This window comes from Halichoerus grypus, chromosome X (assembly GCF_964656455.1).
Source record: "Halichoerus grypus chromosome X, mHalGry1.hap1.1, whole genome shotgun sequence".
In the NCBI taxonomy this organism is placed as follows: Eukaryota; Metazoa; Chordata; class Mammalia; order Carnivora; family Phocidae; genus Halichoerus; species Halichoerus grypus.
This window is the reverse complement of record NC_135727.1, coordinates 117,414,441-117,441,422: the sequence shown is the minus strand read 5'-3', so window position 1 is coordinate 117,441,422 and position 26,982 is coordinate 117,414,441. Positions and strand designations below refer to the sequence as shown.

The window sequence follows — 26,982 nt, the reverse complement described above, 5'->3', positions numbered from 1 at the left end:
TTCTCCTCATTTTATTTAGAAAGGCATTTATTAATTTAGGAGACTGTTTGCCTTCTGTTCCAACTTATATAAAGGAAGGAATTGAAAATAGGTCATTAAAAGAGTATTTTAAAAGCATTGTTAGAACATATGTCTGAATTCACTATTGCTATTTCTGTGGCCTTTCAAGTACTGACCTCTCTGCCTTCTCGCTCTCTCTTTTTAAGATTTTTATTTATTTATTTGAGATAGAGCATGAGCGGGCTTGGGGGGTGGGCAGAGGCAGAGGGAGAGGGAGAGGGAGAAGCAGGTTCTCCACTGAGCAGGGAGCCCAACACGGAGCTCGATCCCAGGACCCTGGGATCATGACCTGAGCTGAGCTTAACTGACTGGGCCACCCAGGTGCCCCTTCTCTCTCTCTCTTCTTTTTCACTTCTCTAATTTTCAGGAGTAAATGATGTTGTGAAAAAGGCTTAAGAATTGTCTATGTAAGCAGACAAATTCTGTATAAACTGTATTATAACTGAACTATCTATATAAACAAGACAGTACTGTGTAAACTGTATACACTCAAGTTTTTACAGTTAGGTTTGTTTTACATGCTTCATTGACTAGATTTAATATCCTCTTTCATCTGTACATTTTTCTGTTACTTAACACCCAGTCCTATTAATCTGTACCTCAAATACATAGACATAAAAGTAATAGACATATGAAATGAATTTGACTTTGGCACTAGGGCAGTAACTTCTGTTCCTTTGCTACCTTTTTCAGCACTCACAGCACATATGCACATGTGTCCCCTCCCCCACGTGCTAACACTCCTGTCCTGTTCTTACAGTTTCCAGCTGTTAACCATCCTCAGACATTGGAGAGAAGATACCTTGGAATTCTAAATAGCGTCTTACTTGACTTAATGAAGGTGGGCCAAGTTGATGTTGTCTGTATACATGTATTTCACAGAAGTAGGCTCTGGTCACATGTAAACACAAAAAAATCCTGTTTCTCCAGCTTTCATTGCACCAGCCAGTCCATAAGCTGGTGCTGGTTGTTTGATAGTAGACCTTCAAAAAACACTTGTTAATGGATCAGTTTTATTTTATGCCCATTTAGTTTATTGTTCAAAATCAGAGGAGGTTACATTATGCACAGAGTCTTTAAAGGTACACTTGGTACAGTTGGAAATTGCTGAGAGCACTCTCAGAACTTTGCTGTGCTTTAAACTATGTTCCTGTGTGTCCTGAGGAGCACTGTGCAAATTGGTGTGGGGGCAATGGTGGGGGAGGGGGCATGGCTTTTAGAAAGGCCACATACCACATAACCTTTTGTAGAGAATCACAATATTCATTAATTTATGAAGGCTTTCAGAAATCCCATAGTAAAGAAGCATTTATGTCTTGCTCAACATTTCCCAAATTCAATTAAATACTGAATACTTTTTTAAAAAAATAACTACAGTGCTGGTGTTCTGAACACAGGTTGAGAGAAGCTATTAAAAAGATAGCCCTCAAGGGTCTTTCATGTTAATTAGGCATAAATTATCTCTTGAATCAGTTGGATTTTGTCAATATGTTGTGTCATACAATCAATATTTATCAGGGCTTAATGATTTGGTAACTTAAAAATGTAAATAGAATAAAGAAGAAGAACTGAGTTAAATACATATATTAAATACATAAATATTTATAAGGTATGCAAATTATATATACATTTCAGTTAGTGGAGGTATATAAAAATGATTTTGGTCTCACTGGCAGTTAAAACAGTTAACATCAAAATGGTTTCAAATGTATGATACTAGTTGAATATAGAAAAGTTGGCTCCTGAGTAGTATTTTAAATTAGAAGTACATACGACTTTTCACAAGCCAAATATCTACTAGCGTCAAAGTGCTATTTTAAGATTATCAACTGTAGAAATTACTGCATATACAGACAAAGAACTATTTTCAAATTACTTAAAAGGAGGAGGTCATTATGAGGAAAGTATAAAACTCACTGAGTAAATAGCTTCAAAATTCAGTATTTAGGGGGAAAAAACAACATTTTTTTAAAACTAAAATAGAGTCCATATAAATTACTGTAGTTTGGATTAATTCTGGTAACCTGTATCCCCTCTAAAATGGCCAATATGTATAAACAGATGCAGGATGAGATGGCCATTTTAGGTACTTATATATGGACAAAATTAACAAATCTGCTTTAGGGAATGGCATAGAGAATATATTTCTTCATGAAAAGATAAATAATGTTATTTACTTTTCAAATTCATTTTAAAAATAGCTAAAAGACAAAGGAATAATTCTGTTTATATAACATTCAATAACAAGGCAATATTAATCTTTGGTGAGAAAACTCAGAATTGTGGTTTCCAGGAGTGAGGAGGCACAGGGGTATAGAGCCAGGGATGGGGGTCTTGATGAGGTTTCTGGGGTGTTAATAATTTTCTCTATCTCAGTCTTGATGTGGTTACATGGATATGTTTACCTTCTAAAAACTAACTGAAATGTATACATAATTTGCATACCTTATGAATGTACATTTCAATAAAAATGTTTACTTAGTGTTAAAGAAATTTGAAGCTAAATATACTAAATAGGAATTAGTTTAATTTCCAAATTGGTATCAATACAGAAAGATTCCAGTTATCTTTGTACTTTTATCTGTGCTAGATTTTACCAGGTACCACACTGACCCTTGGTAATTAGACTTGGTAATGATTTAACAAAAAAAAGTTCAGTTATTTTTTTAAAAAGACAAAAAGCAAAAAACGTGAAATTGTATTTAATTCAGTTCTTTATTCTATTTACATTTTTAAGTTTCATTTTCTAAAGAGGAGAATATAACTGAGATAAGTTTAGAATTGTGTCTGAGTCAACATGAATATAAACCCACTTGCATGTAAACAGTGGCTTGGGTTACCAGAATCTTTTGACCCAAAATGAATGTTTCAGTGTGTGGTAGGATCAGATTTCAAATTTTCTGTGGTGCTAGGTTATTAAAGGTGGTTGTCTGAAATTGAATTCTGGCTCACTGGGAGCAAATCTAGGTTTGTTCTCACTGTTCAAGTGGATCACAAAGAGATTAACTGTGGGTAAAACCAATGAAAGTGACCTAGAGATGGATTTGGGAATGCTGGAATTTGAACATTCTTCCTTTCTCTGAGAGAAAATGCCATCAGTGAATTTTGCTGTGAGAATATCATCACAGCAGATTCCAGTGTGCTCTACTGAGTTGTGTTAGGTTATGTAGGTTTATGTTTTATATATTTGCTTAATTTGTCGATAAAAATTATTTTAATAATGATTCACCTTTTAAAATCTTGTCCAATTACTAATAAGATAAATAGTATTAGAAGAAAACATTTTAGTTGTTAAAACATCTACTATGTGCAACATAAAAGGGTTAGTTACTGTAATATATAAAGAACACTTAAAAATAAATTAAGACGGGGCACCTGGGTGGCTCAGTCGGTTGGGCATCCAAATCTTGATTTTGGCTCAGGGCATGATCTCAGGGTTCTGGGATCCAGCCCCAGTCTGGCTCCTCGCTCAGCGAGGAGTCTGCTTGAGGATTTTCTCTCTCCCTCTCCCTCTGCCCCCCCACCCATTAATAAGTAAATCTTTAAAAAAAAAATTAGGACAGATGCACAAATAGAAAAATAAGAAGGAATATAAGTAACCAATAAGCATAAAAATATTCAACCTCATTAGTAATCACAGATGTGAATTAAAACAGCTATGAGATACCATTTATTAAATGTCTATAGTTTACAAGTAGTGAAAAAAAAAAAAAAATGAAGGTGCCAGGAAGTTGGTAGATTCTCAGTTGCTAAGAAGGAGTATCATTTCAGTCAACCTTCCCAGGGGATGATTTTTCAACACATAGAAAATAATCCTCAAAAGTTTGCATAGCTAACAATCTATCTCTGGGATTTTATCCTATGAGAGGGATCATGTATGTGTGCAAGGATTTCAGGTGTTTATCATAGCATTAATTATAATAGTGCAAAGCAGCAGCCATCTAAATGTCCAACAGTAGAGACCAGTTGAGTAAATTATGGTATATCTATACCACACACTTCTTTAGTCATTTAAAAACATGTTGTAAAGTTATTTGTTGCAGTATTTTTCATAAAGGAAACAACCAAAATGTTTATCATTAGGGAATTGCTAAAAACAACCTAAGGCATATCCATAGAGTAAAAGCTTTTCACTGATATGCAATGATCTCTTAAGATCTAATGTCCATTGGAAAGAAAGCTAAGTGCAGACCATTGTGTGTCTGCTACTATATGGGTAAAATAAAAGGAACAGACAGAGATAGGTACTAGGTACAGAGTATCTATGGAAGGATGCACAAGAAACTGATAACATGGGCTGCCTCCCGAGAGGGGGACAGGAGAAAGATGAGTGTATATTCTTTCATGTGAATATACACTTCTTCCAAAATATATTTCAAATGTTTAAGTTATGTTGTAAAAAATGTTTTTGATTAGTCTGTGAAAAATGCAGGATCCACAACTTATATGTATAATATAAGCCAGATTTTATAAAAGAAAATATGTATATACGATATTCAAAAAAGGGCTGGGAGGGCTTATTCCCAGAGGACAACAGTAGTAAGATAATGTGGTAATTTATTTTTTTAATTTTTAAAAAAATTTTTAAAAGGATTTTATCTATTTGAGAGAGAGAGCGAGTGAGCGAGCATGAGCGGGGGGCGGGGAGGGGCAGAGGGAGAGGGAGAAGGAGAAGCATACCCCCGCTGAGCATGGAACCTGGCACAGGGCTTGATCCCAGGACCCCAAGACCTGAGCTGAATTCAGACACTTAACCAACTGAGTCACCCAGGCATCCTGACAGTTTGGTAATTTAAATAGTCCTATTAAAAAAATTTTTTTTTACTAAACTGTGTTTGCTAGATATTTTGCAATGACCATGCATTTCCTTTATTAGGAAAAGAAATAAGGTTTTTATTACAATTTAAATTTGACTTTGTAATGTTCTTTCCAATCCTAACTTTGTTTCCTAAGAATTTACTGAAGTTGGACCCAGCTGACAGATACTTGACAGAACAGTGTTTGAATCACCCTACATTTCAAACCCAGAGACTTTTGGATCGCTCCCCTTCAAGGTCAGCAAAAAGAAAACCTTACCACGTGGAAAGCAGCACTTTGTCTAATAGGTAAATATTCCCTTTTAAGGAAATACAGATGCAGTGTTGGTCTTACAAGTAGGTGGAGGAGGTGGCTGCTTAAATGATGCAATTAGAGAAAAGAAGGAAAGCCCTCTTTATTCAAAAATATCTTTCTTATGCTTATTACATGATTCAGAACCACAATTAAAGAGTTGTGTGGGTCTTAAAGACTTTCTTACCTTTAACAAGTATATTATGGAAACCTATGCATTTCCTGGGAAAGGTAGCATAGGTTAGCAACTAAGGGTGTTTCCAGACTCACGAACTAGAAGATTCTGTGTAAATGGGGCCCAGGTGTGATTCTTGGAGGCAAAAGGGTGGGTGAGGGCAAGGGGATTTCTGGAGGGAGAAGAGGATGTCAAACACAAGTGGGTAGGAAGCCACCTAGGACAATCTTTGCAACTGAACCAAGTAGGTTTGGCTCTATTAGAAGGCTCTTATGTTTTTGTTGTTCTTTTATTTTTATTTTTATTTAATTAATTAATTTATTTAACAGAGAGAGACACAGCGAGAGAGGGAACACAAGCAGGGGGAGTGGGAGAGGGAGAAGCAGGCTTCCCGCCGAGCAGGGAGCCCAATGTGGGGCTCAATCCCAGGATGCAGGGATCATGACCTGAGCCGAAGACAGATGCTTAACGACTGAGCCACCCAGGCGCCCCTGTTATTCTTTTAATCATTGAGTTGAGAAGTTAGTTTTTCATAAGAATAAGAATATGGAAATAGTAAAGTCAGTTTGGTAGATAGTGATTAAAATTGGTGCTTCTTAAAATAAAAATTTTTAGCATAATCTTAAAAAAAAAAACAAAAAACCTCTATTTCTGGGCTGAGGGGCTGTCTTCCCTCCTCTACCAAGAAGCTGGTCTTGTCATCTGGTGTTGCTCAGACTCTGGGATTAGTGAGTTGTTTCGCTCATCTACTATTAGAAGAGAAACAGAAAATGATAATTCTTAATATGAAGCTTTTTGAATATAAATTTTTTCTCCTTTCACCGCAATTTTCTCTCCACATAGAATAATTGTTATTAATCTATTGGAATTTTGAAAGCCCAAGACCTGGTACTTTTTGAAGATCTGTGAGCATATCCATAAATTGGCAATAACCATTTATCCTATGTTTTCTCTGCCTAACTGCGATGGTGTGATTGTGTTTTACTGCTCTTTACTCTTTTAAATGTTTGGTTTTGGTTATTGTTTCCCTCACATCTTATAGACCATTCTTACCTGGATTGTTTTATTTGTTTGGGTTTTTTTTTTTGTTTCTTTTTTTTTTCCCCCAGGGAGGCCTGTGAGCAGATTCAAATTCTGCTTAACCAAGTTTGTGTTCACTTTGTTATCTGTTTCCATGAGATTTTAGTATACTAAGGAATAATAGTCATCATGTAGTTACTCCTTTCCATTTAGGAAGTTCACATTATGCCTCTGTCTTATCTGGGATCACTCACAGTTCGGGTACTTTTGTCTCCCTTCTACCTTTTTTTTTTTTTTTTTTTTTTTTTAAAGATTTTGTTTATTTATTTGACAGAGAGAGATACACAGCGAGAGAGAGAACACAAGCAGGGGGAGTGGGAGAGGGAGAAGCAGGCTTCCCACAGAGCAGGGAGCCCAATGTGGGGCTCGATCCCAGGACCCTGGGACCATGACCTGAGCCGAAGGCAGACGCTTAACGACTGAGCCACCCAGGCGCCACCAGCTCTCCCTTCTACCTTAATTATCACTTGACTCCTCTAGTTTACATTTGCAAAGGAAAAGGATCCCAAGGATATAAAGTTCAGTAGACTGATGATAAGTTTTTGCTTCGTGCTGTAGTGATTAGTGGTAATAACCCATATCATGAAAGGGGGCCTGTGTGTTTGTCCTCTAATGACTTGGCTTGAGAGATCCCCGATGGGGATCTGAGGCTCTCCCTGGGAACCTTCTTTAGGAATCTGTCAAGGAGGATGTGTGTGGTGATAAGGCTATAGCTTACATGGGTCTTCAAGGAGTCTGCCCAAATCTTCTTTTGAAGTAGGCAAGAATAGAAATAAGTAAATAAAATCTCTGGAAGGTTTTGTTTTTAGGTCTTAACACTTGTGTAGAATTTTAAAAGAAAAAGTCCTAAGTGGTTTCTTTAGGAATGATCTCAGCTCAGTTTACATGTATGTGGAAATGTCCTTTTCTCTACACATGTCTATGGAATCCCTTCTTGTTGGGGACACTAACTACACAAACCATGGCTAACTCGGACTTCCCAGCACTATTGTAGAGGTGTTCACGGCATCACCGCTGCCCTGAGACACATTCACACACCGTGTCTTCTATTGTCCAAGTTCATGTCTCTGTAGAAGAGGCAGTGGACTCTTGGCATTACCTTGCCCTGCCTGAGTCTCCTTCAGACTGTCCTGAGGTTCTCCTGACCTTGGACGTGGTGGGATGGTGTTTCAGCCTGCCCTGCCCTCTCACCAGTTCTGCTTTGCCATCCTTCTCCATAAAAATGTAGCTTTGCATCTTTGATGTTTACTTTGGAAAGTTATTTTAACTAAAGAGATTAACTATCTGTCCTGCCAGCCATTTCAGAAGGGTTTATATATAAAATCCTCTTAAGTGCTTGGCAGTTTAACACAGATTCCTTACAGTTGTGTGCCAAAGAGATCTATGGAATTTTCGGAGCAGTTTTTTATTGTTGTGCTTTGGCAGAACTCCAATTTGAAGACAACTTGATGCCCTTTCTACTTAAGAATTATGTACAAAGCTCAATGGCTTCAAATTAATACTAAGACAGAAGTGTTCAGAATAGGGGTTTAGGCTCTTTGTACTTTTATGGGAAACCTAACTCTTTGATAAATGTTTCTGCCTTAACATTATAACCTCCCTTTTCACATTAGAAACTGTATCTTACATTGCTATGAATTTGTTCTTCCTAACATGTAGGTTTGTGCTCTACTTTGAGATCAGTGTTTTCCAATAGTTTCAAAAGCTTTAGCAGCTGTCTTCACTCTTCTCTATCCTTTTCTGGTTTTCTTTGGAGCTTCGGGCATTACACAGTATCTGTGTGTGTTATCTCTGCTATTACCCTCTCTAGACCTGAAGGAGAAAGGGGAGGAAGTAGGAATATGAGAGCCCAGGGGAACCAGGCAGGAGGATCCACCCCATCAGAGCTATAATCTGGACAGACACAGCTGTGACCCGAGTTAGGGTGCATGCTGGGAAAGAGTAGGGAAGACAGCCCCCGGCCCCTTGCACTGCTAAGTGCAACTGGGAGTTAGGTGGCAAGGGATCCCGGGTGATGCTGTATGCAGCATTAGACTCCTGAGGCCCTGAGCGGGGCAGAGCAAAATGGAGAACAGACTGGGGGTTGGGTAAATGGGAGATAACCAGCACACGTAGACCTATTTATGGGTTAGACTATTTGCATATTGTTGTTTGGGTTTTTGAAAAGTTGCTTAGATATTTTAGTTATCGAGATATAAATTGACAAATGACTCTGATGGCTTAAAACCTGATGCCTTTAGGGCACCTGGGTGGCTCAGTCAGTTAAGCCTCCGGCTTTTGATTTTGGCTCAGGTCATGATCTCAGGGTCCTGGTATCGAGCTCCACTCCGTGCTCAGTGCAGAGTCTGCTTAAGATCCTCTCCCTCTGCCCCCTCTCCACTGCCATCTCGCCAGTGTGCTCTCTCTCTCTTTAAAAAACAAACAAACAAAAAAAACCAACCTGATGCCTTAGGATATGATGACTGCCCTTTATTGATCCTGGGGATAGAGTCAGTTGACATCATTTAACAGAAGGTGAAACTTTTGTTTCTTTTTTATTTAAAAAAATTTTTTTTATTTATCATTCATTTATTTAGAGAGCGCACGCAAGTGGAGGAGAGGGGAGAGGGAGAGAGGTAGACTCCCTGCTGAGCGCAGAGCCCCATATGGGGCTCGATCTCACAATCCTGGGGCCACGACCTGATCCAAGATCAAGACTCCGACACTTAACTGACTGAGCCACCCAGGCATCCCGAAACTCTTGTTTCTTTGTAATTTCTTTCTAGGTCTAGGACCTGCTATTTATTTAGTTAGCTCATATTTAAGGGACCTTATTTGATGCTGCAATTGTGACTGAGCCAGGAGAGATTAGTGAGTATATTTAGGAGATGAGGCCTTCCACAACTGTTACAGGCTTGCTTGTTATCAGATACTTTTTTTAACACTCTGAAGGGTAGGAGGATGGGAAAAGAGCCCTTACCTTTGATGCCTGAGCAATGGGTTCTTAGGGAAAATGGGAAGGAATAGTTTCACAGATTACCATTATACAGACAAAAAAATGTGACTCTTCTTCCAGTTAGTGTGTGATGGGAACAAACCTCCCCATGTCAAACCATCTTTAGCAATAGAAATATTTGCAGCAGAATTTTCTGAATGCATAATAAAAAGGGAATTGTGTAAATTATTTTTCACTTAAAAGCGTTCTCCTATCTCAAACTATAATTTGGTCCTTTAAATAGTTGCAGTTGAACAAACTGACCTTGCTGTGAGGTCAATTTTAGCTTTCCATTAGAGGACAAGGTTTTCCTCTGGATTTGTATTTTGTATTTTAAGCCAGGTAGGAAATGAAGCTTTAAATCTTAAAGAAGGCCTTAGTCGGTTTGGAATAATGACGTGTGAGATGATGGAGAAGAGAATAAATTGTGTCTTCTGGAGAGAAATTAACTCTCTAGATCCCTGTGATGAAGTTAGAGACACATTCCTGTTTAGGGTACAAGGAGGTACCTGAAGTACCCTAAAAGTATTGCCACTTCTCTAAAACATAAACATTGATCATCATGTTTTCCAACAAAGTTTACGTTTGGTTTTAGAGTGTCATTTTCTTTTTTTGAGTATATTGCAAGAACTCTCATTCTTTGACGATACAGACTAAAGACAAAAGGATACTGGTGTCTGTGTGTGCTGTGAGTATGTATCTCTGAAGCAGGCAGTGAGTTTCACAAATAAAAGGGAAGTTCAAGGAACATCATGACGTTCAAGTCCACATGTTACCTCTGAAATTCAAGCATTCAAAGAGTTATAAGGAGTTTGTTATAGCTTAGCTCTCTTCTTCTTATCAGGCATTCTATAACAAACACTCATGTGAGCACCAGCATAGCAAAAACATGTTTTCCCAGATTATCAGTTAGAAACCGTGTTGGCAACAAGTTAGTTGAACATTTAAGGATGTCAAAATCATTTCGTCAGGACCATTGCTTTGTTGCAGAGTGACTTGATCTAACCAGCTTACTTTTTATGGTTACTTGTCATTTGTTGGCATGTGTTTGAGCGAATTAAATGTTTTTAGTCTTTGAGGTGTTTTAAGGGTGTGTGCGTGTGTGTATTTTTTTTAAACAGTACTTTTTGTGTGTCTGCTATTGAAGGAAACTGATATCCTTCTTTTGTTTTTAACATAGAAACCAAGGCAGCAAAAGTGCTGCTTTGCAGTCTCACCACAGATCCAACAGCAAGGACATCCAGAACCTAAGTGTGGGTCTGCCCCGGGCTGACGAAGGTCTTCCTGCCAACGAAAGCTTCCTAAACGGAAATCTTGCTGGAGCTACTCTTAGTCCCATGCACACCAAAACCTACCAAGCAAGCAGCCAACCTGGGTCTACCAGCAAAGATCTTACCAACAATAACATACCACATCTTCTCAGCCCAAAAGAAGCCAAGTCAAAGACAGAGTTTGATTTTAATATTGACCCAAAGCCTTCGGAGGGCCCAGGCACAAAGTACCTCAAGTCAAGCAGCAGATCTCAGCAGAACCGGCACTCATTTATGGAAAGCTCTCAGAGCAAAGCTGGGACGCTGCAGCCCACTGAAAAGCAGAGTCGGCATAGCTACATTGACACTATTCCACAGTCCTCTAGGAGTCCCTCCTACAGGACCAAGGCCAAAAGCCACGGGGCGTTGAGTGACTCCAAGTCTGTGAGCAACCTTTCTGAAGCTAGGGCCCAAATTGCAGAGTCTAATACCAGCAGGTACTTCCCATCCAGCTGCTTGGACTTGAACTCTCCCACCAGCCCAACACCCACCAGGCACAGTGACACGAGAACTTTGCTCAGCCCCTCGGGGAGAAATAATCGAAGTGAAGGCACTCTTGACTCACGCCGAACCACAACCAGGCATTCTAAAACGATGGAGGAGTTGAAGCTGCCCGAGCACATGGACAGCAGCCATTCCCATTCTCTGTCTGCACCTCATGAATCCTTTTCTTATGGGCTGGGCTACACTAGCCCCTTCTCTTCCCAGCAGCGTCCACATAGGCATTCCATGTACGTGACCCGGGACAAAGTGAGAGCCAAAGGCTTGGACGGAAGCTTGAGTGTAGGGCAAGGAATGGCGGCCAGGGCCAACAGCCTGCAGCTCTTATCACCTCAGGTACAGACTGGACCTTGACTAGATCTGTTGGCTCATCATGGGAAGGTGGTGCAGGGGTGTGAATAGAGTCAGTCTGCAGTTTTCCCTACTGTAGGAGGTTGTGCTTTTTTGATAGAATGCATTTAGGGAAGCAATACTTGAAGGACTATCTGTTAAAAAAATTAATTATTTAAGGCCCACTGTTGAGTACTCAGGAGAATTCAAAAAAAACTTGTTTTTAGAAATCTGCTTCTTAAGTGTTCCTTTCTGGCATATTTTGTTGAGAGAATCCTATTTTGATTTAGTATGGAGTTCATCAGTTGTATGGGATAGTTTTTAATTTTCTCAAAATTTAGTGTGATTTGTAGAGATCTTCTCTAATCTTTCCAGACCACGTTTGTTTAAATCAGACACTTTTACTTATACCTTACTCGATATTTTCACTGAATTGAAAAATTTCTAATTTATCTAGAACTATAGGTAAATTTAACTTCAGGCCAAAATAAATGTTAATTTACAGTCTTTTGGATTGTTTTTAAATCTCAAGGCATTGTTTTTATCCTCATGCTTCCTCCGTCTTACTGATTTTTCAAACTCTAGAACTGCTGACAGTAACCTGTTTAAAAGAAGTAGCAGTCCTACAACAGAACACGTTTTTTAAATTACATTTTCATTCTATGAAACATTCATCTGCATCAACGAAATGAGGGTGGAGATAAGCCAGTGTCAGAAGGAGAGAAGAATTTCATGTAGGGAAAGTACTCCCCTTTTCGAGGATATGAAAATAAATTCACCAGACAGTTCTGTGTCAGAACTCCAGAAAATACGGATGGAATATGTAATGGGAGGTTTAGCAAGATAGGTGCTGAAGATGGGGTGGAAATAGTAACAGACCAGTCGATGTAGCAAAGCAGCTAAGAGCTCAGGTTGGGAAACCAGGCGGACCTGGGTTTGTGTCCCAGTTCTGTAGTCTGCTTCAAATGATGTAAATCTGGGGAAGTGATATAATCTCTCTTTGCCTCAGATTCCTCATCTGAGTCGTGTCGTAAGGTTTCAACATGGTGTATAAAGCACCGTGCCCCGTGCCTGGCAGAGTGTCAAACACATTTTAATTGTTGCTGCTTCTGTGATGGTGGGGACTGTTTTCTAGACATTTAACATTCTCTCTATGCTAGGTGTTCTCAGACACTCAAAAGAGTCTGAGGTAGGGTTCTTGCCCTTGACAAACTTATCTTCTCTCAGGGAACATTAAATTATACATGATAACAATGAAATAATTAAGAAGCAAATTACTACGGCACTGGCTATAAATAGGAGCTGAGAACAGGGAGAGATCATGAATAGGAGCAGTTAGAAATGGCTTTGGGAGCAACTAAAGGTCTTGCTCTGAGCTAGGATGTAGAGAGAAGCTTTGGATGGCTAAAGAATGAGGATGTGTTCAGTATTTACTGAATGAGGCACCATAGTGGGCTCTCCTGAGAAAGATGAAAAAGGTATGACCCCTGTACTCTTGGAGTGCACGTTGGGGCCCACTTGCCAGGGATCGGTCATGGCGATACCGTGAGGCTGTTGTGCCCACGCCACGCTAGAGGCAAGTGTGCCGTAGACAGAGAGGCATGGCCCAGTCCAGGCAGGGGTTGTGGAAGGTTCCCTGGGGAGGTGGTGTCTGAGAAGAGATTTCTGGGGCTTAACTAGGGGGAGAAAGTGGAGTTGACCTTAAGAAAGGCTGGAAAGGAGGGCAGAAAAGAGGAGGAGGCTAATAGAGACATTAAACAGCATGGTGTGCTGTGGGGATTGCAACTTGTTCCTCGTTGCCGAAGTGAAAAATTCAAGATTTGAGGTCGCTTTTGGAGTAAATCAAGCATGAGGGGAGGGGGAAATGTTCTACCCTTAGTGCTGGTGGGAAAACAGAAATAGTGGGTCTTAAAGACTCCTCAGAAGTACAAAGAGCAGGATATGTGAATTGAAAGATTGAAGACAGGAAAAAGGAAGCCTTCAGGTTTCTTTCCTAGGAACTCCTTTTCAGAGTAGGAGAAAGGACTTTTGAAGTTACCTAATTCAACCCCTTCATTTCATAGATGAGTGTGCTAAGGATCTAAGAAGTTAGGTGGGTTGCCCAAGTTTTACCCAACTAGTCCAAGGTGGAGCTGGGATCATGAGACAGTGTCTAGGTCCCTAGGCCAGCATTCTTTGCACTGTATCATGCTGACCTGTTGAGGCTGAAGTGACCCTAGGCCCCTAAGCAGAGCTGTCCTTTATGAGGTTGGAAAGACTGGTGCCCAGGTAAGAGGAGGAGGAGTGGGAGATGCATACTTGCAGATGGAGGAGATGGCACATGGCAGGAGATGCCATGATTGGAGTCAGAACAGTGGTTGGAGGAGTCCCTCTAGAGAAGAGAGAACCTCTAGGGCCTAGAAAGATCTCTAGAGCCTGGCAGCTGCCCATAAACCTTAGATGGAGGTCAAAACCAGGTAAAGCGTGCTAGCATGCAGCATAGTGTAAATAAAGGAGATGTAAGAAAAATAAAAAGCTGGAACTTGGAGAAAAGACAAATGGACTGGTTCTCAGAGTTCCAGAAAAAAGACTGTGAACATCGTGGAGATAATCTAATTATAAATGGTTACTGTGGGCTAAGCACAGACCCAACTGTTACAGAATTTTAAGTCCAGTTCGGGAGGTACAGTTCCAAGCTGCAAGATAGTACAAGTTTAAAGGCACAAAGATGACATTGACTAAAGCCATGGGTAAATGATGAGAATCACTGTCCTACAAAATATTCTGGCCACCTTCAAAAGGAAGGGGACTGAACTAGCACTGTCACTTAAGAGTTAGGTTAGATATAAATCATTGTTTTCTAAAAGACTTTTCTAGAGGGCTTTGTGAAGTATAAGGGTGCTGAAATTCAAATGAGATCTTATCACAAGTTAGGAAGAAGAAAGGCTACCTAGGATGATTTCCTGCCCAGAATATTCTTTCATAGTACATCTGGGGAGTGAGGGAGACAAAGACAGAATCCTATTTAAAGTTTAAATAAAATGTTTTTGATATATCACGTAAGGCTCAAGATACGACTCTCTGCAGATATGCAATGCAGCTAAGTCCTCCTAATGCCTTGGTAATTTTGTTCCTTAATCTTGTTTTCCTCAAGGGTAGAAGATGCCACTTTTCCCCTCAGTGAACACCATTGTCGACCAAGGCTGCTCTTAGCTTGTGTTTCACTTCCTTGAGGGAAATAGGCAGTGTCTCCTGAGATGTGTGCTGTCCTGATCATGGTTTAGAAAGTACAATGAAATACAAGTACTGTTACCCTAGAGAAGATTAAGAAAACTTTAAGTACATAAAATTACAGTAGTTAGGGAATTTTAAGACAAATGATTAAGAGTACTGATTCTCTTCCATGATCTATCAAAAGAACATTTGATTTCATCTGAATCTGCCATTTAAGTTCTTAGTGAAAAATAATTTTGGATCTGCATAGTTCTCTTTGGAAAAATCTGCTAAAGAAATTTTGGATTAACTAATAGAATCTAATTAGAGTGCTGCACAGAACCATGACTATCTAGATATTAGGAAGATAATTTTCTTTGTTTTTAATAATTAATTGAACTATTTTCAGCGTAATTCTTTCCCTGCTTGCCTTAACTTTAATGAGAATTTCACTTTCCATCTGTGTGACATTTGTTTGAATTATTTTACATTCATCAGATGATTCACTCTTTTATGGGACAATTTGTGTTTTAGCCAACTAACATTTTTTTATTTTAGCTGGTGAAGGTACTAATTATGCCAAATAAAGCCCATGGTGATTTAGGTGATTTTCATCCCTAGGAACAGGACACTCTTATAAATCCTTTTAAATTTGACTTCCAGCCTGGAGAACAGCTCCCTCCAGAGATGACTGTGGCTCGATCTTCCGTTAAAGAATCTTCCAGAGAAGGCACCTCTTCGTTCCATGCAAGGCAGAAGTCTGAGGTCTGAATTCTCCACAAGTTGCTAACTTTTACGATAAAACTTGTCTGTAAAGAGTAGTCATGTGACATCATTACAGCCTATCTTTTAAAATTTCTTCATACGTAATCTCCTGCAAATAACTTAAACTGGCTTATGAAGTTAAGTAGTTTTCCTCATGCCATAATTCTGAGTTTTCTCTTTAAAAGATCCTGGAGTAAATTCTAGATCAGTTACACACTATTCTAAGTTAATAGGCCACATCATCATCGCTCTATTGTTAACTTTTTATAAACCTCTTTCTTGTCTCAGGGTGGAGCATATCATGACCCCCACTCTGATGATGGCACCGCCCCCAAAGAAAATAGACACCTGTACAATGACCCTGTTCCGAGGAGAGTTGGCAGTTTCTACCGAGGTGAGCCCAGCCCTGAGCACCCACCCGGGTCCTCTCTCTCTTCCCCTTCCCTGCACCTCCAGCCCATGCCCTCCATTACACTTCACTGCCTTGACTTCAGGTCAGCGCGGTTCTTGTCTGTGCTGTTGCCTTCCAACACTTCTCTCTGCTTCAGGTCCTGCTGTCTTAGTTCAGGCCCTCATGGCTTCTGACTTGGGTTCTTTGAGTAGCCTCCCAGCTGATCTCCCTATTTCCCAAGGTTGCGATCAAACCAGTCCCTGGAATGATCCATTTGCAGCTGTGTCCTGGCCATCCCACTCATTCCTTCAATTAAGTGCCTAAGGTATTCATTGATGTCACCTGTGTGCCAGGTGCTGGTCTAGCTTAGACCATGTCAGTGAACAAGACAGCCAGAGGTCTCCACCTTCATGGAGCTCACATTCTCTCGAGGAGAGAACTACACTAAATGTAAGAATTATTAGAGCAGTAAAAGATAATAAATGCTACGAGGCAAAAACAGAGCAAGGCAACCCACTGCCTGCCCCCAGTCCTTACTGTCTCTCACCAGCTGACGGTCCTCCGGTGGTTTCCCATTGACATCACAACAAAATCTGGATTCCCTAAGATGACTTTCCAGATATTCCATGCCCTGGCCCTTGCCGTCCTCTCCAGGTGCTGCTCCTCCCTCCTGAAACACACTCCTCCCCTGCTTGGATAGCTTGTTTCTGTCCCATTTAAGGTTCTACTTTGAAGTCCTCTGCAGTACGATGTCTTCCCTCTCCACCTAAAGTGAAATGTTTTCTTCTCCGTTCTACCCATGGTTCCTTGTCTAGCCCTCTAACATGACACAGACTACATGGTATTGATTCTTTGTCTGCATTTCTCTCTCACAAGGTTGCAAGGCCCTTGATCATATGTTCCTCTTTTACCTTCATTGACTAGCGCACTGCCTGACAGTTTCATAAATATTTGTTGATTGAATGAAAGAAAATCCTCAAGTGTACTTGCACAGCCCTAAAAATGTACTTCGATGGTTAACTGACAACTAAAACAGAGGCTTTGGAGGCTGTATGGATTTAGGAGATGTTGACAGAGAAAAGCATCCCCTTTGAAGAGCTATGTAGCAATAGAGTGAGAACCCCTCCAGAGCTCTAGCCCCTGGTAGGGAGACTAACAGCAAGCCCACCAGGGTAGAGGCAAGGTCCTAGATGTTTCAGAGGCTCAGCTTCTGAAAGCCTGTAAGAGTCATCATGACCTTCTATAGTTGCCCTCACCTACATCGTTTGGCTGTTCACTATTCTTTTGATTTGGGGGGACAGCTGGAAAGGGACAGGAATTGGGGGAGAACACGGACAGCTGCTTGGTCATCTTAACTAGGAACCTGAGCTAAATAAATGTATAGAAGTATTATTTAGGACTAAATATGTATTGATTTAGGCTACTTGTTCCTTCCCAGCCCCATTTGAAAAAAGCATAGGGCATTGAATATGCCTTTTAATGCATTTGGTTTTTTCTCATGCGGTGGTCACTTTATAATCTTAAGGGACTAAAATTTTAATTCAGATTAAAGTTAGCTAAAATATTGTAGTGTATATGAGCAAATGCCCTTTTTTCTGTCACTGTAAGTTTTACTTCCAAAATGGATCATACCTGTGTTATTCCTATAGATGTCTGGAGTATATACTTTAATATAAAATGTTAATAAAGTTTTGATTAATTAGGAAAGACAGTTTTATTTTGATTGCAAGTGAATTGAATTGGTTCATGTCAGCAAAGCCCCTCATTTGTCTTCCTCATAATACACTTCAGGGTTTAGCAGGTAGAACATTTTTATTTTAGAAAGTCCAGAAATAGAAGGAAGAGATTTAACCAGGTGAAACATCTGGAGACATCTGTCATTTCAGTGATTCTTCTAAATCTAACTGGATGAAGATTTAGTGGTATCATTGAAATGACAGATGTTTCTAGAATACTTCCTGTTTTCAGTCCTACTCGTCAAGAGGCAAGTGAAGGGCGCCTGGGTGGCTCAGATGGTTAAGCGTCTGCCTTCGGCTCAGGTCATGATCTCAGGGTCCTGGGATCGAGTCCTGCATCGGGCTCCCTGCTCAGTGCAGAGCCTGCTTCTGCCATTCCCTTCTGCTTGTGCTCTTCTGTCTATCTCTCTGTCAAATAAATAAATAAAATCTTAAAAAAAAAAAAAAAGAGGCAAGTGAAATGGTGTCATTTATCTTGATACTCAGCCTGTATATTCCTTTTGTGATGAAATTTGCCATATATTTTGATTTATGATCGAGCTTATAAAGTAACAGGGGCGCCTGGGTGGCACAGTCGGTTAAGCCCCTGCCTTCGGCTCAGGTCATGATCTCGGGGTCCTGGGATTGAGTCCCACATTGGGCTCATTGCTTAGCGGGGAGCTTGCTTCTCCCTTTCCCTCCACCTCCCATTCCCCTGCTTATGGTCTCTCTCTGTGTCAAATAAATAAAATCTTTAAAAAAAAAAAAAAAGATAGTAACAGCCACCACCCCACCCCAATAAAGGGCAAGAAGGTACTTACCCACATATGTTGTAGTTTGTCTTTCTGTTCTTTCCTGGACTGAGAACTTAGAGAAAAATAGTATTTTTTGCAAATAACTGAATTTCTTTGGAATGTAGTTTAAAAAATAGAAAATTGACTCTGCCTCCCAAGTGTAAGGCTTAAAGCACAGTTAGTATATTCTAGCACACATATTGTTAAGAGTCACTTCAGACTGAGAATAGATTTTGCATAGTTGAATCTATGATGTCAGAAAGCCTCAGTTTCAAAGAATGCCGAAACAGTGAAAGGGGGCTATCCTGTTCATACTTTTAAATGTTCCACAATGTTCTTCATTTAATCAGCTGACAGGTCAATTTGTGTTTTGAATATATATTGCCTGATGTTAACTGACCCTTGCAAATTAATGTTATAATCAGTGGGGGGCGGGAGAATGTTTCCTGGAATGCCTCCACTCTCAGAAAACACAAAAGTTATATAAAGGGCAGGGGAGGGTTTTGATTTACTTGTTTGTTTTATTTGTGTGAGAGAAAATGCAGTAGAATCAGGTAAGAACTGCTTCAGCCAAAAAAGTACATCAGTGACTGACTTTTTCTTTATTCAGTGCCATCTCCTCGTCCAGACAATTCTTTCCATGAAAATAATGTATCAACCAGAGTTTCTTCCCTACCATCAGAGAGCAGTTCTGGAACCAACCACTCAAAAAGACAACCAGCATTCGATCCATGGTGAGTATTTTGATTTGTTTTTACTCTCCTTTTTTCTAATTGTAGATTCGAGATTTCAAAGAATTCTGGGTACACTTTTTAGCTTGCTTGCTTTCTCAAGAGAGATTGTTGATAAGGAAACTGATTTGTCATTATTTGTAATGGTTTATTTCAAGTTCAGCATTTATATTAAATATCATGTAAAAGAAGAAAAAATCTGCTGGGTCACTAAATGCCTCATATCTCACATATCTTCCACTGCATTCTTCTGATAGGAATGCAGTCTTTCACTGTCTCTTTTGTTATTGTATCACAGAGCAGACACTTTGTTTAGCACTTTGTGTGCGCTGGCTCACTTGGTTCTCACGGTCAGCCTTTGGGGTGGGGGCAGCTCCCATTCCACAGATGAGGAAGCCGCAGCCTCCAAAAGAGAGAGCACTTGCCTGGCACTGGGCAGCCCATAGCAGGGAGAGGGGAGCCAGGATCTAGCCCTACATGGGGTCTGACTCCAAAGCTTATGTTTTTCACCTCTGTGCCACCTGACTTGCATTCAGGGTGAAAGGAAAGAAATGGAGGGACACCCTTTATGCTACCACAAAAAAACATACTGGTAGTCAGAGGCTAAAATGATGTGCCAGCTTTGCTTATCCTTTTATCTTCTTTGCGTCATACGTATTAAAAATTTAAGGACAGTTATATCGAGTATTAAGTCTCATCAGAAGATCTGCCTAGGGAGTAAGGACCTTTTTAAAAAAAATAATAACATAGACTTGATACTCTCAGCTGCCCAAAGAGACTGCCCAGAATCTAGATGTGAGGGATGGTTATGTGTACTTCGTGAAACTACCAAGTTCTCTACTTGGAATAAAATGGTACATCACCGTAACATTGCGAATTTAGAATAGGGCCATTCTGTCAGATTCCAACTCTGGTGTTTATTGCTGGAAGTCACAGAAAGGTCTTAGGTCAGTCAGTAAGTACTCCTGACCCTGTGTGGTTGTGCAGCTTTCACCCTTTTGGCAGGGTTGTATCAAGGTTTTAGTGCTTCTGTGCCCTATGGTAAAAATAACTTCATTATTTTTAAAACAGTAGTAAAGACAATGTTTTTAAAGCTATAAATATTTTCATAAGCACAGTTTATATCCATTGCCTTATTTATTAAATGAGAGTTTTAACATTAGTAACTAAGAGGTTAGACTCTGGAAATAGGACATCTTGATTAATGTCACCTTCTGTCTGTGTGACTTTAACCTCTGCCCCTCAGTTTCCTCATCTGTAAAAACAGGCCTAAGAATACTACCTCCCTCACAGGATTAATGTGATCATTAAATGAGGGAAAACATCAAAAGCAACCCAGAGCAGTGCCTGGCACACTGTGACTTGTTACTGTTAGCTGCAGCAATTTTTACCACGGATGATGTCTTCTAACTTCAGTATGACTTGTCACATGTCTCCCCTCCACTTCCTTTGCTGAGAAGCTTTGCTGCATTCTTTTTCCATGTGACTGTAGACCAGCTCTCCTATACATTAACCTGGGAGCACAGGTACAACATGTAGTTACCAGCTTTGACAGTTTTCAGGTGACGCTTTGATAAGCCATGTGAATAGTGTCTCACTTGTGAGACTAAGGAAGTATAGAAGAAATTGTTCTTCCTATTGGACGTTGCATAATGGAGTGGTGATGGTTTAAAAGAGAATCAATTACAGATTAACATAGTTCCATCAAAATTAGGTAGGTCAGATCAAAACTAAATCCAGATGTGGGATAGGTAGTATTAACAACATACTGTTTTTGTCTTTTCGATAGTCAGTTTGAGTAGAGCTTGTTTAGACCAGGTATATGTAGAAACTGAAAACAGTTGTTTGTTTTTTGTTGTTGTTGTTGTTGTTGTTTTTAAGAATTAGAGGCATAATTGGGATGTTTGAACTTTAGACTTTAGACAAGCTGTCGTTGAGTCGTCCCTACTCTGATATTGCTGTGATGAAGCTTGAGAGGGTTTCAGAATTACCAGTTGGAATTGCAGTAGCCTTTTGTTCCCACTGGCCCTCATGTTAATGCTGCTATGATACTTCTCCTTTGGGCATCACATCTAACTTAGTCTAAGTCATTCATTGAGCTTGACTTATCTTGATTTTTTTTTTTCTTGAACAAGAGATCTCATTGGTTCACCGTATTGTGTATATTCGAGAGAAATGCAGCTTGATAATGTACAAAAACGTGAACAAGTCTTGCTATGGTAACATAGTGAGTCGCTCTTCCTAAATTATCACTTGCCTAAGGGCAGTCTGTTTCTCCTTGATAGTGGTGCTTCCCATTTCTTTTGGGACGAGAATATTTGTACAGTGTACATATTTCTTGGAATGGAAAGATCGACTTACTAAATCATATTTAATAGATAAAGATATTGTAGTATAATATCCAGAGTGGTTATTCTAGCCATCTCAGCTATCCAGAATCCAGTTAAGAACTGGGAGATAAGCCAGAATATCTCGGAACAAAAAACAGGGTTAATGCAGTCAGATTCATTTTTACTAATGGGAAAACACCTCCACCCTCCCTATAAGCCTGTTTACTCTTTTTTTTTTTTTTTTTTTTTTTTAGATTTTATTTAATTATTCGAGAGAGAGAGAATGCATGTGCACAAGCAGGGAGACGGGTGGGGAGGAGATGGAGAGAGAATCTCTAGCAGACTCTGCGCTGAGCGCGGAGCCCAACATGGCCCTCCATCTCATGACCCTGAGATCATGACCTGAGCCAAAATCAAGATTCGGATGCTCAACCGACTGAACCACCCCTAAGCCTGTTTACTCTTACACACAGTTTTAGCAGTTGGCAGTGAGGTTGTCAGGCAAGAAGTAATCCCGGGTAACAATACAGTGTGAGGAGGGAGAAAGATCCCAAATAATAGCCAGGGAGAGGAGAGGGGTATTTTTGCCTTTTCTCAGGCTCCCAGTAGGAATATAATTTCTGGCCCTCATGATTTCATATGTAGAATAGATATCCATGAAGCATATAGATTTCTAAAACAGGCTGTTCTTACTTTCCTTAAAAAGGCAAAGTATATAAAATATGTTTGTAGGAATCCCAGTAATTAAGGTAAGTGAAGGATTGCTGTCACTGCTTGCACAGCCCCAGGCTTTTTCTTCTGGTTAAGTTATGAATATATTGGCATCCATTATTGCTTGCCACCATAACTCACAAAATTGTTCACTGATTGCTTTCTTCTCAGACATCAGCTGACTAGTTTAGTCCCATGGCCCCGGGAGGGGGGTAGCAGGGAAAGTGTCACACTACTGTACTGAAGCACTAGGATCTGACCCTCTGTCGAACCTGTGGGTATCCCACCTTGAGTCTGTGAGCAGCTTGAGGTCTCACTCCTTGTTTTATTTTTCTCTCTAGCCCCAACACCTCTAACACCAGGCCCACCACATACACAGTATTCCATAAATGTTGGTTAACTTCCATTCAGTCAACTTTAATTCCTTCCTTTTTTAGGGAAGTCTTGAATTCTCTTTCCTCTTGACCCTTTATAAAACAGCTGTTACATTAGAGGATGTCAGAGTAGGGGGAGGTCCCCCACCCCAACCCCAGCTGCTAGCTGGGTGGTCCTTCTCAAAGGTCCTGTACCTGAGATGGATGTGATCACCCATTTGCCCTTCTCTTGTGCTGCTCCTCTTGGACCCGTCTATTGCCTATACCAGGTAGAATCATAGGGTCCGGAATTCACAAATGAGATAAATTATGGTGTAGTACTGATTGTATCTCTGTCTTTATTCTTTTGTACAACACACAGCTTTTCAGGTGCCTGTGTTCCAGCCGGCTTTTCTCCATCTCTGCCTCTCTCTGAGTCTATCTTCCAGGCTTTCTCCCTCTGTTTCTCTAACTCTCTGTATGTGTATGTTTCCATGTAGCTTCTCCCTCTCTTTGTCCTTTCTCTATCTCCCTCTCTCTTTCTCTCCCACTTGCGCTCTTTTTCTGACTTCCTTTTTGTGTCTTTTGTGATACATGCACACTCACGCTTCACTCATAGCTTTCATCTTTCTAGTTCAAGGGTAATTTATTTTCCTTTTTGTTTTGGTCTCTGGGATCTTTCCCAACCCGAATCTTGGCCCCACTACCTCTGTTCAGTCTCAGTCTGAAGATGTTTTTCTCATCATTCCTCCTTTCCCTGGGCTCTGGCTTACCCAGTGTCTCTGAAAAGACCCTGCAGAGGGTCTCTGATTTATCTTCCCTGCATTTTGTGCTCACAAGGGACTGCAAACCCTGGGCTTTTTGTCCTCCTGCTGTTTCTCATTCATTACCGTTCTCACCGGTCCCCCTCACTTTCATCTTACTGGATAGAGACTTCTTCCCATCCCAGATCTGTTCCTCCTAGGATTAGTGTCTCAAGACTTCTCTTGCTCTCACGCCAGCATTAGTAGTCTTACAGTAATGTCCATTCCCATCCTGAGCTTGCAGTCATGATGAACGTGTCCCCCTTAGAGATTTCCTGGATTGGCAGAAAGCACTTTTACTACTGACCCTTGGCAGACCTTGGAGATTTTGTTAGACTTACGTTCTGATTGGTTAAAAAAAAAAAAAAAAATTCTACCTGTTAATCTGAATACTTTGCTGTGCTTCTAGGTTAGGTGCAGACCCCATTATGGAAAGACATAAGCTATATCATAAGCAGATAGTTCTTTAACCTCTGTAAGTTATAAGACATTAAAAATAGTATTGCTGGTTGGTCTAGATGCTATGTGAGGTTCCTTTCAATTCTGAGAGTTGTGCTTTTGTGATTCCAGGAAACTACATTGTTTTACTATGTTCCTTAGAACCGAACTTTTCACTATTCCATTCTTACCTATTCCATCATATCTGAAGTTTTCTAGCTTTCAGAATTGTAAATGTATCATTTTGAGTTCCAATGCTAGTTATTTTTATTGGTTGTGTTGTATTATAAAACTTTCACTTCAGAGCTTGGAACTCTCAATGATGTTTAAAATTGCAGGTCCTAATGAGTTTCAGGAACGCTTGGGCCTACAGTCCCAAGTTTTTACTTCCTTGGTATTCCCATTAACTTTCAGGCTAGACACTTAAGAAGAAATGATCATTGCTCCTTCACAGAGTCATGTTTTCCTGTTTTTTAATCTGTCTGTCTGTCTTTTTCAGTCTCTTCCCTTGTTGTCTTAGATCTTGAGTTTTTGGGTTTTCAAATAAGTTTTCTGTGGTTTCTACAACGTTTTTATTATATCTGTAGCACATGTTTAATGTTGAAACTAAAAAGAAGAAATAATAAATCACCAATAATCTTACTACCCAGAGATGATAGCTGTTAAGATTTTATTTTATTTTATTTCTGCCTTTAAAAAGGTATGTGTGTGTGTACATACATATATGCCTTTTTATTTTAAAGATTTACTTATTTATTTGAGGGAGAGAGAGCATAAGCAGGAGAGGCAGAGGCAGAAGGAGAGAGAATCCCAAGCAGACTCCGTGCTGAGCATGGAGCCTGACGCAGGGCTCGATCCCATGACCTGAGATCATGACCTGAACCAAAACCAAGAGTCCGATGCGCAACCAACTGCGCCGCATAGGCACCCCATCCCACCCCATCCTTTTTTTTTTTTTTTTTAAATACAGTTAGGCTCATATTATGTAGCAAGTTTTGAATCTTGTCGTTTTTCACTTAGTATTATATTTTAAATATTCCTTTAGATGACTGAAAATTCTTTGAAGATATGATTTATTTTTGATAGCTTTGTGGTGTTTTCTATCATGTGGCTCTGTAACAGTTTATATAGATGTTTACTGTCTCCACACAGATTTAATCAAGAATGCCACTTTGCGGGGCGCCTGGGTGGCTCAGTCGTTAAGTGTCTGCCTTCGGCTCAGGTCATGATCCCAGGGTCCTGGGATCGAGCCCCGCATCGGGCTCCCTGCTCCACAGGAGGCCTGCTTCTCCTTCTCCCACTCCCCCTGCTTGTGTTCCTTCTCTCACTGTGTCTCTCTCTGTCAAATAAATAAAATCTTAAAAAAAAAAAAGAATGCCACTTTGCTCATATTTTCTTAGATATTGTAGTAACTTCATCACCATTACGTGTTCTAAAATCACCAATATGAATGAACTCTTACCTTTAATGTTTTACTCTTGATTTTAGGGAATAGCTAATAGAAGGAATTCAATTATTTGAGAAAATGGTTTTGCACAGTCATACATTAAAATTTAAAATAGAACCCATGGAATGTGTCTTTTTGAAGAATACCACCAGTTGAGTTGCTTTTTAAAGACTGTAAATTAAATTAAGTAATACAGGGCCTTTGTTAACATACAGGTCAGCAACTTATTAGGGCCAAGGTGTTCTGTTTGCTGTCTGTTAATACCTCCTATTTGTGTTAAAATACCTGGTGGAGGGGCGCCTGGGTGGCTCAGTTGGTTAAGCGACTGCCTTCGGCTCAGGTCATGATCCCGGAATCCTGGGATGAGTCCCACATCGGGCTCCCGGCTCAGCGGGGAGCCTGCTTCTCCCTCTGACCCTCTCCCCTGTCATGCTGTTTCTCTCTCTCTCTCTCTCAAATAAATAAATAAATAAATAAATAAAATCTTAAAAAAAAAAAAAAAAAAAACAAAAAACCTGGTAGAGTCAGTGTGGTATGAAGCTTAATGTTGTCAGTATTTTCAGTTATAAGTTTTTTTTCCACGAGTACTTTGTATTAAAGCATTCATCTTGTCCACGTTTTTTCTTACCTGATCTATTTTTCAATTTAGTTTCAATAAATAGATGTTAGGTTTTTATAAAGGAATTTTCCAGTTTGAGGCAATTTTTACTTTTATTTACAACACTTCTGTAGCACCATTGTTTTTTGTTTGTTTGTTTGTTTGTTTTATGTTCAGTATCTTGGCAAACCACTAATAATGAACTTCTTGAGCTGGTTTTAGAAAGGTAAATAGAAAAACGAAGATATTGAAAATGTTTCAGCTATTTCCCTTGGAGGGTTATGAAAAAGGCATCCATCCTTTAAACTGTGTGCTTTTCAGCTTCTCCAATTCGGAGGTTTTCAACAGCATGAAAATGGTCCTGCAGCACGGTTAGCAGGTCATTTGTAATAATGCTCAAACTGCCAGTTCAAGTGCGCCTGTGCCAAAGGCTAGTCATTAACCCTGGTTGATTAGATTCACTTCCTCCTGTGCTTCTTAGAGGCTCTTTAACTACGGGCTTTATTTTTCATGGCTGTTTGAATCTGGTTTCATGCATTTTTAAGTTTTCATTGTATTTGTCATAGAGTGGCAGGAGAAAGATTGAAAGATCAATATGATAAAAAATGTCTTCCCATTTAGGAAAAGTCCTGAAAACATTAGTCATTCCGAACAACTCAAGGAAAAGGAGAAACAAGGTTTTTTCAGGTCAATGAAAAAGAAAAAGAAGAAATCTCAAACAGTAAGTAGATGGCTACTTTCTATATACAGTGGCATACGAGTCTGCATTAGTCTGTGGGTACTTGACATTTTGTACATGGCAATGAAAGTGAATTATTTTCTTACTGAGATTTGACATACATACATTGTATATGTGTCTTTCTAAATTCTATACAACTATCCTCCTCTCACAGAGCCTCTTCTAGATTCCACAGAATCTCCAGGAATAGAAGAAATTTAATTTGGATGAGAGAGAACACTAACCTCTCTCAATAAACATCCATGTGGATTTATATTCATGTAAAAACTACGAAGCTGCAGGATTTATTTTTCTTTGGGGGTTAAAGATGTGTGAAAACTTAGGAAATGGTTTTGATGTGTGCTTAAATCTTGAAATTTATAACTAACCATCATTCATTATTCTTCCCTGGCTGGTTTTCCAGTTGCCATGTTGACAAGTGCATTTCTGGGCTGCA

The 26,982-nt window shown here is 39.8% G+C and overlaps 1 protein-coding gene across 2 annotated transcripts in view; it reads left to right on the top strand.

Annotated features, from left to right (window-relative positions):
* Window positions 1-26,982, top strand: part of CDKL5 (cyclin dependent kinase like 5) — a 198,550-nt gene that overhangs the window by 163,664 nt on the left and 7,904 nt on the right. For both annotated transcript variants that reach the window (XM_078065480.1, XM_078065479.1), the window contains exons 10-16: window positions 821-901; window positions 5,014-5,165; window positions 10,579-11,545; window positions 15,395-15,496; window positions 15,785-15,890; window positions 19,007-19,130; window positions 26,429-26,528. In XM_078065480.1, coding sequence (XP_077921606.1) covers window positions 821-901; window positions 5,014-5,165; window positions 10,579-11,545; window positions 15,395-15,496; window positions 15,785-15,890; window positions 19,007-19,130; window positions 26,429-26,528 — 1,632 coding nt within the window. The remainder of the gene's footprint in view (window positions 1-820; window positions 902-5,013; window positions 5,166-10,578; window positions 11,546-15,394; window positions 15,497-15,784; window positions 15,891-19,006; window positions 19,131-26,428; window positions 26,529-26,982) is intronic.